Source organism: Triturus cristatus, chromosome 3_2 (assembly GCF_964204655.1).
Source record: "Triturus cristatus chromosome 3_2, aTriCri1.1, whole genome shotgun sequence".
In the NCBI taxonomy this organism is placed as follows: domain Eukaryota; kingdom Metazoa; phylum Chordata; class Amphibia; order Caudata; family Salamandridae; genus Triturus; species Triturus cristatus.
This window is the reverse complement of record NC_140584.1, coordinates 279539694-279552863: the sequence shown is the minus strand read 5'-3', so window position 1 is coordinate 279552863 and position 13170 is coordinate 279539694. Positions and strand designations below refer to the sequence as shown.

Here is a 13170-nt window from a genome sequence, read left to right as displayed (position 1 = left end):
CGTGCAAATCTTGGCTGTTGATGCCAGACCCACTCAACTGCATGAAAACAAGCATTTTCAATGTCGTTGGTATTGAGTTATATTGACAGTTTGGTGGGAAGGTGGCATCAAAGCGAAATCCATCAGATCCCAAGATGTCTTGAATGATATTGGGAGCTTTTGCTGATATGGCGGCATCTCTTTCATAAACTGTAAAAGCACTTTTTAGCATTTGCTTCATGCCTTAATAAGCAATAATAAGCAAAATATGATTTCCATCATTCTGTACTTAGCCCTGTGGAAAGTAGTCCAGAACCTTTTCCTTCAAGAGACTTTTTGTTGACCTCCTTCGGAACTTCAAGAGGCACAAGACATTCTGCATACTTGTGACGCAACTCAGACAGCTTAAAGCAGAAAACATCTTCTGCTGAGTTTTCTATGAAGTTGATAAGTTTAATGAAAGCAGTCACCTCTACCATATTTTCTTCCATCTGACTTCCAACAGAATATTTTTCTTTTTCTCATGAGTGATTGATGAGGATTCCGGAATAGAGTGAGGCAATTCAGGTGGTACATGCCTTCTTTTGCTACAACATCTTCAGCAGCTATTTTTGCTACACAGCAGTATCCTGTAGGTCAGTGTTCATGTGTCTGATATTCCTATCAGCATCAAGTGTCATGATCACATTAAGGTCACCCTGACTTGCTGTGCAGCAGAAGCAGATATTCTTTGTCTATGACAGGTGATCCCTTCGTTGCTTTCCTTCTGCGCCTTCGTTGGATGATCCTGCTTCTTCCAAGTCTCTTTTTTCTGAGCTCTCACCAACTTTCACTTGTTGAATTTTCCAGACAGGATTCATGCCAACTAGCTTGATGCTTTATTAAATCTTAACATTTGTGACTTCTTTGAAGTAGAGTCACAGAGAGTCTGTTCTATTGCGAAATTCACTGACTGTGTTTAGAATGTTCTTATATGGCTGAGATTTAACTCCAGGTCCTATTGCATTCAGGGGTCACTTCAGCCCTTCAGTAATTCTTAGCTGGCAAATAACGCAGGATTGCAAGTCCATGTCTTCATCTCTAGAAGGTCACTCCTGAAACGTACAGAATGCAAAGGTAACATTCGTTTTCTAGAAAGCAACTGCAATTAAGCATGGAGCAGAAGCAACAGTGACATACGTTTGTGTGTGTATGTATGTGTATATATTATATATCTTTATATACCCGGTTGACCACCCTATTATGCACTTTACTTAAGCAACACTTAAATAACATAAGAGTAGTCTGTGGTGATTCAGGTATTAGTATTTGTAATACGGAACTATCCGACAGCTGCACGCTCTGTCGGCTGACATGTTCTTGTGGAATATAACTCATAATTCATGATCCATTGTCTTAATCACATGGAACCTACCAAAAAGCTATAGTGTTAGCAATACAGATCACAAGAAAAAAATATGGTACTTTTGTCCGACCTGTCCCCATTCTACTAAATTATCGGTCTTACAGACGCAGAAGTCCCTGGTCCTTAAGGAAACTTCATTGTGTGTGGGCGTGCGCCTTTTGAAAGGGCAAAATACTGCCACTTACAGTGAAGTTAGCCAGTGGCTGAAGTAAGCTGACCCAGTGCTGTATGCAGCTGTATGCAGTAGAGTTTGAAAGAAAAATATGAATGACACAATAAACAGGCCAGTGAATGGAGAGGGCTGTAAGTATAGTATACACATAATTTTAGTAAAATTAAAAGGTGTTGGCTAATGCCAGGCCTTCAAACCATGTAAAAAACAATTGATGGACGGAATTCTGAACAGTGTCAAACATTCACCCTAGTACAGGGATCTGGGCTTAAACCCATCGTTTTTTACTGACCATGCCATTCACGTTTGGACCCAGCCATATGCAGATCAGTCTTGAATCGGCTCCCCATTGGAACAGTCCGGCTTGAACTGCCAGGCAGGGTCCTCTCTGGACCAGAAACAAGCATCCTGGGGCTGATTTCGGAGTTTCACCCCTCATCAGCTAGGCTAGCTTGACTCCAATGGCATGGTGAGCATGGGATCCACATCTGGTCATACCAGTCCCACTCAGAGTGACAAATGCAAAAAGAACAATTGATGGATGGTGTTGGACCCGGCCTCGTGGCGTGGTCCTTAACCCCCTGGATTGTGCCCGTTCCCCGCCCCGGCCTTCACGGGCCACCCGTCTGAACTGCACCAAGGCCCTTCACCCGGAGCTGCACGTGGTCGCATACTCCTCGTGGCTCCGCCATCTTGTTGGCATCCACGTCACCCCGTGCACCAACCCGGCCTCGACCCCAGCGAAGCCCGACATCGAGGCACCACGAACTAGCCAGGGGGTGCCGCAGGAACCATTCATCGCCCCCGGCGGAGGACAGTATCGATGGGACCCCCAACTGTCCTCCCCTCTCGAGGTGTGATCGCCCGGCAACTCCCATGGGCCTGGCGCCTCTCCTGCTGGGCGTCTGGCCACCTCCACCCGGCCACTCCGCCCCCTCGGGCGCATAGGTCCGGACATCAAAGGGCTCCAGACCTATATCTGGGGCGACCCCACCACAGCTCGGCAGTTGTATCCCGGAGTCGAGAGCCCTGCTGATTGAATCGCGGCTGACCCTACGGAGAAGAACTCTTGTCGGAACCATCACGAGCCCTGCTGACTGCGTCGCGGCTCCCTCTTGTGAACTCTTTCTGAACCACCTGGAACATCGGAGCCCTGCTGACGCTGTCGCGGCCCAACCTCGCTGGAACCTTCCTCGGAGCCCTGCTGACGACGTCGCGGCTCGAGCTGAACAGAGACCATCTTGAGAGCCCTGCTGATTGAATCGCGGCTCTCCACGAACTGTACGCCAGAGCCCTGCTGACGCCGTCGCGGCTCGACCCCTCCGAGATCGGAGGTCCTCCAGCGTGAGGATAAGAACTGGGCCCCAGGTACCCTCGTACCACATTCCTGCCAAAGACTGTCCCGCTACCCCTACCCTTCCAAAGAGACATTGAGACTTTTGGTGGATCCCTCGATCCCTTCGTGTAAATATTGAACTCGTAACCTTTTATTGATGATAAAGAATTGCTTGTCTTGAGACAACCTCCTTGAGTCCGGTGTGGTGGTGTTACTGGGCTAGTACGGGATAGGAGAAGGATCTCTCAGGAGACTTCTCGGCAGCGCTCGGCTACTTCGTGCAGTGAGAGGGCCCCCCCCTTGGTGGTCTCACCGACTCCTCGGGGTCCGCCTTCCAACAGATGGAATGCAGAACAATGTCAAACATTCACTCCCAGTATAGAGATATGGGCCTAGATAAATCGTTTTTTGCTCACCATGTCATTCCAGTTTATACCTGGCCATAAGCAAATCAGTCTTGACCCTGCTCCCATGGGAACAGTCCAGCCCGAACTGCCAGGCCTTTCAACAATAGCCGCACTTCTTACCAGTCATACCTTTAAGACGCAAACCACCTGTGCTGTGTGATTTAGGACGAGACAGACCTCCAGTAAATGCAGGATGGGAGATCTGATGGAGTCTATACATGTAACATATCCTATCGCAACACAAGATGACACAACTCAACATAGCATACCTGACATACCACAATATGACATGGCACAACATGATATATTATAATAGAACTTTAAATAAAGCAGATTATTACATAACGTGGAATAATAGCATTGCCAAAAAAGTACAGTATGAGAAAGTCACGTAGCCTAATGTGGTATAACATTACAAAGCAATGCATACAGAGGCAAAAACAAGTATAAAATGGTGTAAATGTATGTTCGAGGCATATGAGCTGCAGATTACACACTATGCATAGATCGCCATCTGGTGTTGGGCCCGGATGTTTGAACTTGTTTTTGTCTTGGAAAGTCTTTGGAAGTCACAAGGTATGCGACTCCTCCTTTGGATCATGGTGCGCATAGGCATCGGCTCCATCCTCAGATTGTTTTTTTCCGCCATCGGGCTCGGCTGTGTTCTCGCGTTCCAGTTCGGAACCGTTAACGGTTTTCTCTTTCGACGCGCAATCCTTCCCTTCTCAACGGTATTGTTTCTATCGCGTCTTCCCAATCCGTGCGACCCTTCAACTTCGAAGTCTTCGATTCCGGGCGTCGATGAAGGCCCTCGGGCCTCCCTGGGCCTCATCTCCGGCTCATGGAAAGGACGCCATTCAAAAAGTGTCCTCGATGTGGGTCGAAGTTTCCCCACACCGACCTACATGAGGTGTGCAACCTCTGCCTCTCACCGGAGCACGAGGCCAGAGACTGTCCAGCTTGCGCCTCCTTCCGCTCCAAGAAGACGATCCAGGACCGACGAACAATGGCGCGCTCGTTATCTTCGATCCGCGACGACATCTTCCAATAGGGCGTCGATGTTCCGGAGCAAGGTCGGGTCGAAGAAGCCATCATCAGCGCCTCCGAAGCAGATGATTCCAACGTCGAAGACATCACTTCAACTCAAAGGGCCGTGAGTACAGATGTCGACCCCGACCCAACCCCCCCCCCCCCCCCCTCGACACTATCAAAAAAGGCTTTGGTACCACCTTCGGGCCCAGGTGCAGACCGAGACACTGCTTCCCATGCCCCGCCTTCGGGCCCGGTAAAGAAGCCTATTAAGCCTTTAGGTGACTCGGGCTCGAGTCAACCTACCCTCTGTGCCGAAAAACATACTCCGGCACCGAAGAAGAAGACATCCTCGTCCTCATCCACGCCGACCGCTGCTTCGACATCAAAGCACTCGGTGTCGAAGGCTGGCACTAGTTCCTCGGCACCGACAACACCCTCGGAGCCGTCTAAAAAACGCCCACCAAAAGGAACCGACCTCGGAACCGAAAAAACAACAAAAGGTTCCATCTGATAAAGACACTACCATACTACACGGTTCCAAATCTTGAACCGCTACCGAGTCGACGCCGAAAAAGCTTATGGCACCGAAGCCCTGGACTCCGAAGGATCTGCCTCCCACAGAGGAACTGTTTCGTCCAGATCCTACTCAAAAGACTCTTGCTTAGCATTAAGAAAAGACCCCTGGAAACGCCTGCGCCCGCACCACCACCAAAAAAGAGACTTTGCTACCTCTCCACAAGATGACATCTATCCCTCCAGGCCTTCTCCTCCAGAGGACAATATCGGCTTCAACCAGCTCCTTCACAGAGCTGCTCAATACCACGGGGTTGCCCTTCATACAGACCCAGTAGAGGAAGATTTTCTCATGGACACTTTTGATACCACACAAATATGCGCCCCTGCTGAACTATAGCACTTTATTTTATGTTTTTAAATTTGAACTGTTATGTGCTTTTATTGATTGTCTCATTATGAGACTGTGCACTGTATTACTGGAGGCTGAATTTTAATTCTAATGGATGTCGTAATTGAGTTTATGTTTTTTTACTTTTATGGATATGTACTTTTATCGGAATAAAGTTTATATTGATTGATTGATTGATACCACACAAAGGTCCACCTCAATTTTACCCATGCTTAAAGGGGTCATTAAGCATGCACCAGAGATCTTTAAAGACCCAGTCAGAGCTTGAGTCATCAACTCGAGAATAGAAAAAAAGTATAAGGCTGCTCCTACTGATCCAGTATACATTAAAGGCCCCACACCACTAGACTCATTAGTAGTCTCTAATGCAAGGAAGAGAGCAAATTCCCAAACATCAGGTGACGCACCACCACCAGATAAGGAATCAAAACTCCTGGACGCCTCTGGCAAACGCACAGCGTCACAGGCAGCAAACATATGGCGCATTGCTAATACACCAGCACTGTTATCCAGGTATGACAGGGCACATTATGATGAGCTTGAATCCATAATGCAGCACCTCCCTGACAGGTATAAAAACCGGGCCAATGAACTCATACAGGAGGGTAAAACCATCACTAACGCCTCCATCCGTTTTTGCCCTAGATGTAGCAGATACCGCCTCAAGGGCAATAAACACCAGTGTCCTTTTGCGCAGGCATGCCTGGTTACGCATCTCGGGTTTTAAACCCGAAGTCCAGAGTTCCATACTCAATACGCTTTTTGATGCGCAGCACCTATTTGGCCCCAATGTGGACATATCACTTGAGAAAATGAAAAAGGGTACAGACACGGCCAAGTCTATGGGAGCCTTGCAGTTGCAAGTTCCCAGACGGTCCTTTCGTCACTCATCCTTCAGAAGCACCCATAGAGGCTACTCCTCTGATAGCCCCTCCACCTCTTACAAGGCTCCCACCCAATCCACCTTTACTAGAGGTTACCAAAGGGGTGGTTACAGGGGGAGCAACAGCAAAGGGAGAGGCAAAAACAACAACTCCCGCTCTGCCTCCAACCCCACCCCATGACTTCCCTCCACTTCCCCCAGACCATTCCACTCCAGTCGGGGGAAGACTCCACCAATTCCTCCCTGCCTGGGCAAACATCACTTCAGACAGGTGGGTGCACCAAATAATTCAATCAGGATACTGTCTCGAACTAACATCTACCCCCCCCAACCATACCACCCAAACACCATCTAATGTCACAAGAATATCTGTTACTGCTAAAGCAGGAGGTAATCTCCCTCCTACAAAAATGTGCAATAGAACCAGTTCCCCTGCACCAACAAAACAAGGGAGTTTACTCCCTCTATTTTCTCATACCAAAGAAGGACGGCTCGCTAAGGCCTATTTTAGACCTCAGAGCCCTAAACCTATACATACACTCAGACGAATTCCACATGGTCACACTTCAGCAGGTCCTCCCTCTGCTTTCCCAGGGCGACTTCCTTGCTACTCTAGACCTCAAGGATGCCTATTTCCACATTCCCATTCACAGCGCTGACAGAAAATATCTCGGATTCGTAGTGGACGGTCAGCACTATCAATTCAAAGTACTCCCATTCGGAGTCATCACAGCACCAAGAGTGTTTAGCAAGTGCCTAGCGGTGGTGACAGCACACCTAAGAAGACAACACGTCCATATCTTCCCATATCTAGACGACTGACTTATAAAAGCCAGCTCATACAATCAGTGTGTACAACACACTCGCGCCACTATTCAACAACTTCACAACCTGGGGTTCACAATAAACCATGCCAAGTCCCAGCTGCAACTGTCCCACACACAACAATACCTTGGTGCCACAATAGACACCTCAAGGGCGCTAGCCTATCCCACTCCCGCCAGGATAGCGAGCATACAAGCTCTTATCACCAGATTCCAACCGCAACACACTCTTCCAGCTCGAGTGTTCATGCAACTCCTAGGGATGATGGCCTCTTGCATATTCATAGTGCCTCATGCAAGACTCCAGATGCGTCCTTTCCAAGAGTGCTTAGCACGCCAATGGAACCAGGCTCAAGGTCAGCTAACAGGACTGGGGTTGGTAGACGGTCGTACCCATCGGTCTCTGCAGTGGTGGAACACCAAGAACCTTTCCAAAGGGCGACCGTTCCTCGAGCCGGTTCCTCAAATAGTCATGACAGCGGACGCATCGCTCTCCGGCTGGGGAGCTCACCTACTACATCACACCATGCAGGGCAGGTGGACGCCTCAGCAAAAGTTACTCCACATCAACCACCTGGAGCTACTAGCCATATTCCTAGCCTTGAAAGCATTCCAAAAACACATTTCAGGCAAAGCTGTCTTAGTCCGCACCAACAACATTACAGCCATGTATTATATCCAAAAACTAGGCGGGACACACACTCTGCAGCTCTCTCAGCTCGCACAGAGCATATGGAGGTGGGCTATACGTCAGAACATTTTTCTCCTAGATCAACATGTCCCAGGAGTCCAAAACACAATAGCCGATCTGTTGAGCCGTCAAACACAACAAATCCACGAGTGGGAACTTCATCCACAAGTTCTTCAACCGTTTTTTCAGATGTGGGGGCAACCACAGATAGACCTCTTCGCCACCCACCAAAACGCCAAATGCCCAAACTTCGCCGCCAGGTATCCTCACCCATTGTCTAAAGGCAATGCGATATGGATGAACTGGTCTGGCAGATTTGCATACGCTTTTCCACCTCTCCCACGCATTCCACTGGTGGTGCGCAAACTACAACAACACTCCTTAACGCTCATCCTAGTTGCTCCAACTTGGGCCAGACAACCATGGTACACCACATTGCTGGAACTCTCCGTAGTTCCGTACCAAAAATTACACCTCTCTCCACACCTCCTAACCCAGAACCATGGAGAGATACAGCACCCAGACCCAGCTCAGCTCAACCTAGCGATCTGGCTCCTGAAGTCTTAGAATTCGGTTACCTCAACCTTCCTCCTGACTGTATGAACGTCATCAAAGATGCTAGACGGCCTACCACTAGAGCATGCTCTGCAGCCAAGTGGAAAAGATTTGTAATATACTGCCATAACAACAACACTGATCCCCTAGATGTGTCTATCCAACACATCATAGGCTACTTACTACACCTCCAAAGATGCAACTTAGCCTACACCTCTATCAGACTGCATCTTGCTGCCATAGCAGCATATCTACAAAACAGACAACTTCTATCATTTTTCAGAGTACCTGTCATAAAGGCTTTTATGGAAGGACTCAAAAGAATAATTCCCCCAGAGTACCACCTTCACCTGTGTGGAATTTAAACAAAGTTATCACAAGGCTAATGGGGCCGCCATTTGAACCTCTACATAAATGTGAGCTACAATTCTTAACATGGAAAACTGCTTTCCTAGTAGCTATTACTTCTCTACGAAGAGTTAGCAAACTACAAGCACTAACTTTTCAGGAACCCTTTCTGCAAATGCATCATAATAAGGTTGTTCACCGAACTTATCCTAAATTCCTCCCTAAAGTCATTTCTCCCTTCCACCTCAATCAATCTGTGGAGCTGCCTGTATTCTTCTCGCAGCCACAAACAGTCGCAGAAAGAGCTCTTCACAACTTAAATGTCAAAAGAGCACTGCTGTACTACATCGAGAGAACACAACCTTTTCGTAAGACCAAACAACTATTCGTGTCTTTCTCACCACCACACAAGGGCAACCCCATATCAAAATCTGGGATAGCTAGGTGGATTGTCAAATGCATACAAATTTGTTACCACAAAGCAAAACGTACATTATCTGTTCCTCCTAAAGCCCACTCTACACGAAAGATAGGGGCTTCAATGGCATTTTTAGGGAACATTCCCTTAGACGATACCTGCAGAGCAGCTACATGGTCTACACCGCACACATTCACAAAACACTATTGTGTCGATGTGCAAACTAAACACCAAGCTAGTGTAGGCCAGGCTGTACTCAAAACACTATTTCAAACTACTGCAACAGATACTGGTGGTCGCCGCTAGGAGGGGATACTGCTATACAATCTATGCATAGTGTGTAATCTGCAGCTCATATGCCTCGAACAGAATATGATACTTACCAGTATGCATCTGTTCTTGGCATGTAGAGCTGCAGATCTACTCACGCCCACCCGGCTACCTTGATCTGTTCCAGTTTTAGCTTACTTAGATACACCATACATGGGCATTCTTCCTGTTTCTTACAAAGCTCCATCATTTCCCTGCTGGCGAAAAACAATCTGAGGATGGAGCCGATGCCCATGCGCACTATGCTCCAAAAGAGGAGTCACATGCCTCGGGACTTCCAAAGACTTTCCAAGAAAAAAACAAGTGCAAACATCCGGGCCCAACACCAGATGGCGATCTATGCATAGTGTGTAGATCTGCAGCTCTACATGCCAAGAACAGATGCATACTGGTAAGTAGCATATTCCTCTCTTCTGGTGCACGTTTTATTGATAAACCCCACATCTCAGCACTCGCATTCAGGTGCGGCCGGCACAGGTAACAGTGGTGGAGGGGGAAACGGACAGATGACTGGATAGGGGGAGTAAAATAAAACAAATAAACAAAACACTTACCTTGCGCACTCTGCATCGCCAAGTCGGCGATGCTGTGAGCCAAGGTAAGTGGTTTTATTGATTTTCCCCACCGCTGTTATCTGTGCCGGCCGCACCTGCTCACAGTAGCCATGATTTATTACTTTATGAACACATATTTACTGTCGGTAAAGCCACAATTTGGGTTCAAACACCTGTCATCCATGAGAACTTTTTGCATGGACTACAGAGTCCTGCTCATGGTTTCTATGTTGGTTGTACTGTTGAGGACTGATCAGGGTTTCCATATTTTCTATATTCTGTACTGCTTTACCCCTTGAGAGATAGCGGTGATGTCTATGGTATCATTAATGCTGTGTTTGTCTTCCTTGCAGACCGTCCTCCTACACCTGCTGCTATGCCTGGCCATCTTCTACAGCGTTTATTATATGACTGCAAGCGTCTGCTTTGGGGCTTTCCGGTGAGAACAGGGTGCTCTTCAAGGGCTTGGGGTTCGAAATATTGGAATAGAGTCAGTCACCTGAGTATGGAAGTGTTGTATAATATAAGCTAATTAAAGCTTCTTTCGTACCTAGATCTCCAAACTAGAGAAACCTTCAATTACAGTTCTGCTCCCAAGATTATTTTTTGTTTAATTTTCACCATTAGAACTTCAGTAATGAAAATTGGAAACTCAAGCAATGCACTTTTTTTCCAGTGAGGACACACACCACCAACTAAGAAGTGACTCCTCAGTAAACAGAAACGTTGACTTTTATTCTGTCACTACTGACAAACTTTGTTTTTTCCAGTGAATATAATCTTAAATATAAAGTTGTGTGTGCATTTTGCCTCCCTTTGTGACTTGGACAATGTAGAATTGTTTTGTGAACTGTGTTTTTTGTCCCACCAACCACGTGTATTGTTTTTAGTGATACAAGGACCCTGTAGTGCCTTTTGGAGACAGAACTGAAGGATAAATAGCATGCATTCTCAACCGTTGCATTCAGACACCTTCTGTTCCATACTACATCAGCTTCAGTGTGGAGATTCACTGGGATCCTCTCCTCAAGTCTGACTTTAATCTGTATATCTCTCCGTTAGCAGCAGCTAGTAATAGTTATTAATTCTCAACTATGTGCTATGCAGGTAATACCCAAATCATCCTAAGATTGGATGCTGTGGGATCTTTGATAGCGCCTGATTTTTGTATTGCTTTAAAAGCCGTTGCTGAGTGGATGTGTAACAATCGATTGAGACAGAATTACGATAAAACAGAGATTTTGATTATGGGGCACCCCTCCTCCCTCTGGTTTTTGGAATGGTGGCCTGACTCAATAGGCCCACCTCCAGTACTGGGCAAGGCAGTGAGAAACGTTGTGGTCCTGTTGATTTCAAGCTCTCTTTTCAAAACACAGACCAATAAGCTTACTTCCTCTTGCTTCCTCCAGTTGAAGCTCTTGAGAAAAAAATATTCCTCATCTTCCGCAGTCCTCTTCCTTTTCTACTGTACAAAGGATAATAGGTGCTCACCTGGACTACTGTAATGCCTTATACCTGGGCCTTCCTGTATATACCTTACAGTGTCTTCAATCATTCAGAATTATTCCTTCGGTTTGATGCTGAATTTGCCCTTACGCGCTCCGATTGTTGACTATTTACAGAGATTCCTCTGTCTTTTGGTGGATAAACAATTTAATTTAAGAGTCTGTGTATTTGTTCTAAGGCTTTTATTAGTCTAGGACCCTCCTTGATTAGGCATCTCTACCATTCTTATTTTTTTTCAACATATTAATTTATTGAGTTTTTATACGTGCATGAATCGGGTACATGAGTCTATTTCAGAGAGGTTTTTATCATTGTTGCCATATATTCTTTCTCAAAGACACTAATGCTCGAATCGAGGATGAACCGCATAAGGTATAGAAACTTTGCACGAGCGGGGAGGTGTGGTTAGGGGAACCGAGTAAGTGTATAATTAGGCCGCTATTCTCCATGGAGGAAATAGGCACCGTAATGCCAGGGGGAAGGGCTGAGAATGGAGAGGGTGGTCTCTTGGTGTGTAGCATGATTCAGGAGTTCATGGCTATGGATTCTGAGGATAACCCCAAAGGCGGGCCAATCAATTTAAAGAGTAATTCCTCCTATCCTGGATCTTGTGGCAGCGCAGCCCCTGGCATCCTTGCCATGCAGTGCCATTAACTCGCCTTTGCCCAGCACATTTACAGGTTCGCCACTGTTCAAGGTCTGGGGGTGGTGAGGCAATTTCCAGCAGGCTGTTACTGTTTTCTTGGCCAGGATAAGTGACTGGTCTAAGAAGCGCATTGCAATTTTGCATTTGCGGGGGTCTGGGTATATTCCCAAAGCTTCCGCCTCCCAGGAAGAAGTGTTTGGTATTCCTGTCATGTGTTCCAACTGGGCATGTATAGTAGTCCAGTATGTTCTTAGCTGTGGGCAGTCCCATAGAATGTGTTTGAGGCCAGCTCCAGGGGTGGTACATCTTGCACACATATCTAGTGCACAGAGAAATATGCAGGCTATTCACTTGGGGGATAGGTATTCCCTATTGAGTATATTAAATTGGATCATTGGGAGATGGGCATTGTGGGTAAGCTAATGCCCTTTCCCATTCCCTGTTGTGGAGTTGCATCCCGAATTCAACCTCCCAAACATCTCGTATAGGTTGTAGAGATGTCTGTATGTGCAATGAGAGCCAATGAGAGATGTACAGCTTGTTCAGTGGCCCATTTGTCCTTCACTGTCCTCCTCAGGGAAGCATAAAGAAGATATTGTCCCTGAGGGAGTGCATATATTTCTGATGGATACATATGCCAGTGGATTTCTCACCTTGTGAATATCCCCTGCGCCAGCATTCCACAGAACTTTTTCCCTAGCTCTCTATGCCGATGGGGACGTCATAATAGCTTGGCTCCGCTCGCGACTACGTATGGCGTCACCGGAGCCATAAGAGAACCACGTCGGCGCGATGATGTCAGTTCCCTTTTTTCCGCGCCGTCGATGCGTAACGGTTTTCCAGCACTCTCCAGCTACTTTGTAGCCTTACAGTGGGTTACAGTTTCTGGATTTGCGATGTCTTTCGACGAGGAAGTCAGGTTTCAAACCTTGTAGGGAATGTGGAGGTCACATGTCCAACACTGACCCCCACGAAGATTGTTTATGGTGCCTTTCATCGGACCATGATGTGGACGACTGTTCCATCTGCAGGAAGATGAATCCCAAGGCCCTGAAAGAGAGGGAGGTGAAGCTTTTCATGGCCAAGGCGAAAAAGGACAGGTAGGAAGAAGGAGAAGTTGAAGCCGGAGTCGTCGACTTCGCACTCTTCAAAGTCGAGG

The 13170-nt window shown here is 47.0% G+C and overlaps 1 protein-coding gene across 1 annotated transcript in view; it reads left to right on the top strand.

Moving 5' to 3' along the window:
* TMEM244 (transmembrane protein 244) overlaps positions 1 to 13170 on the top strand; it is a 239061-nt gene that overhangs the window by 133649 nt on the left and 92242 nt on the right. The window contains exon 2 of the mRNA XM_085646800.1: positions 10213 to 10298. Within this exon, the coding sequence (XP_085502926.1) occupies positions 10267 to 10298 (32 nt within the window). The 5' untranslated portion in view covers positions 10213 to 10266. The remainder of the gene's footprint in view (positions 1 to 10212; positions 10299 to 13170) is intronic.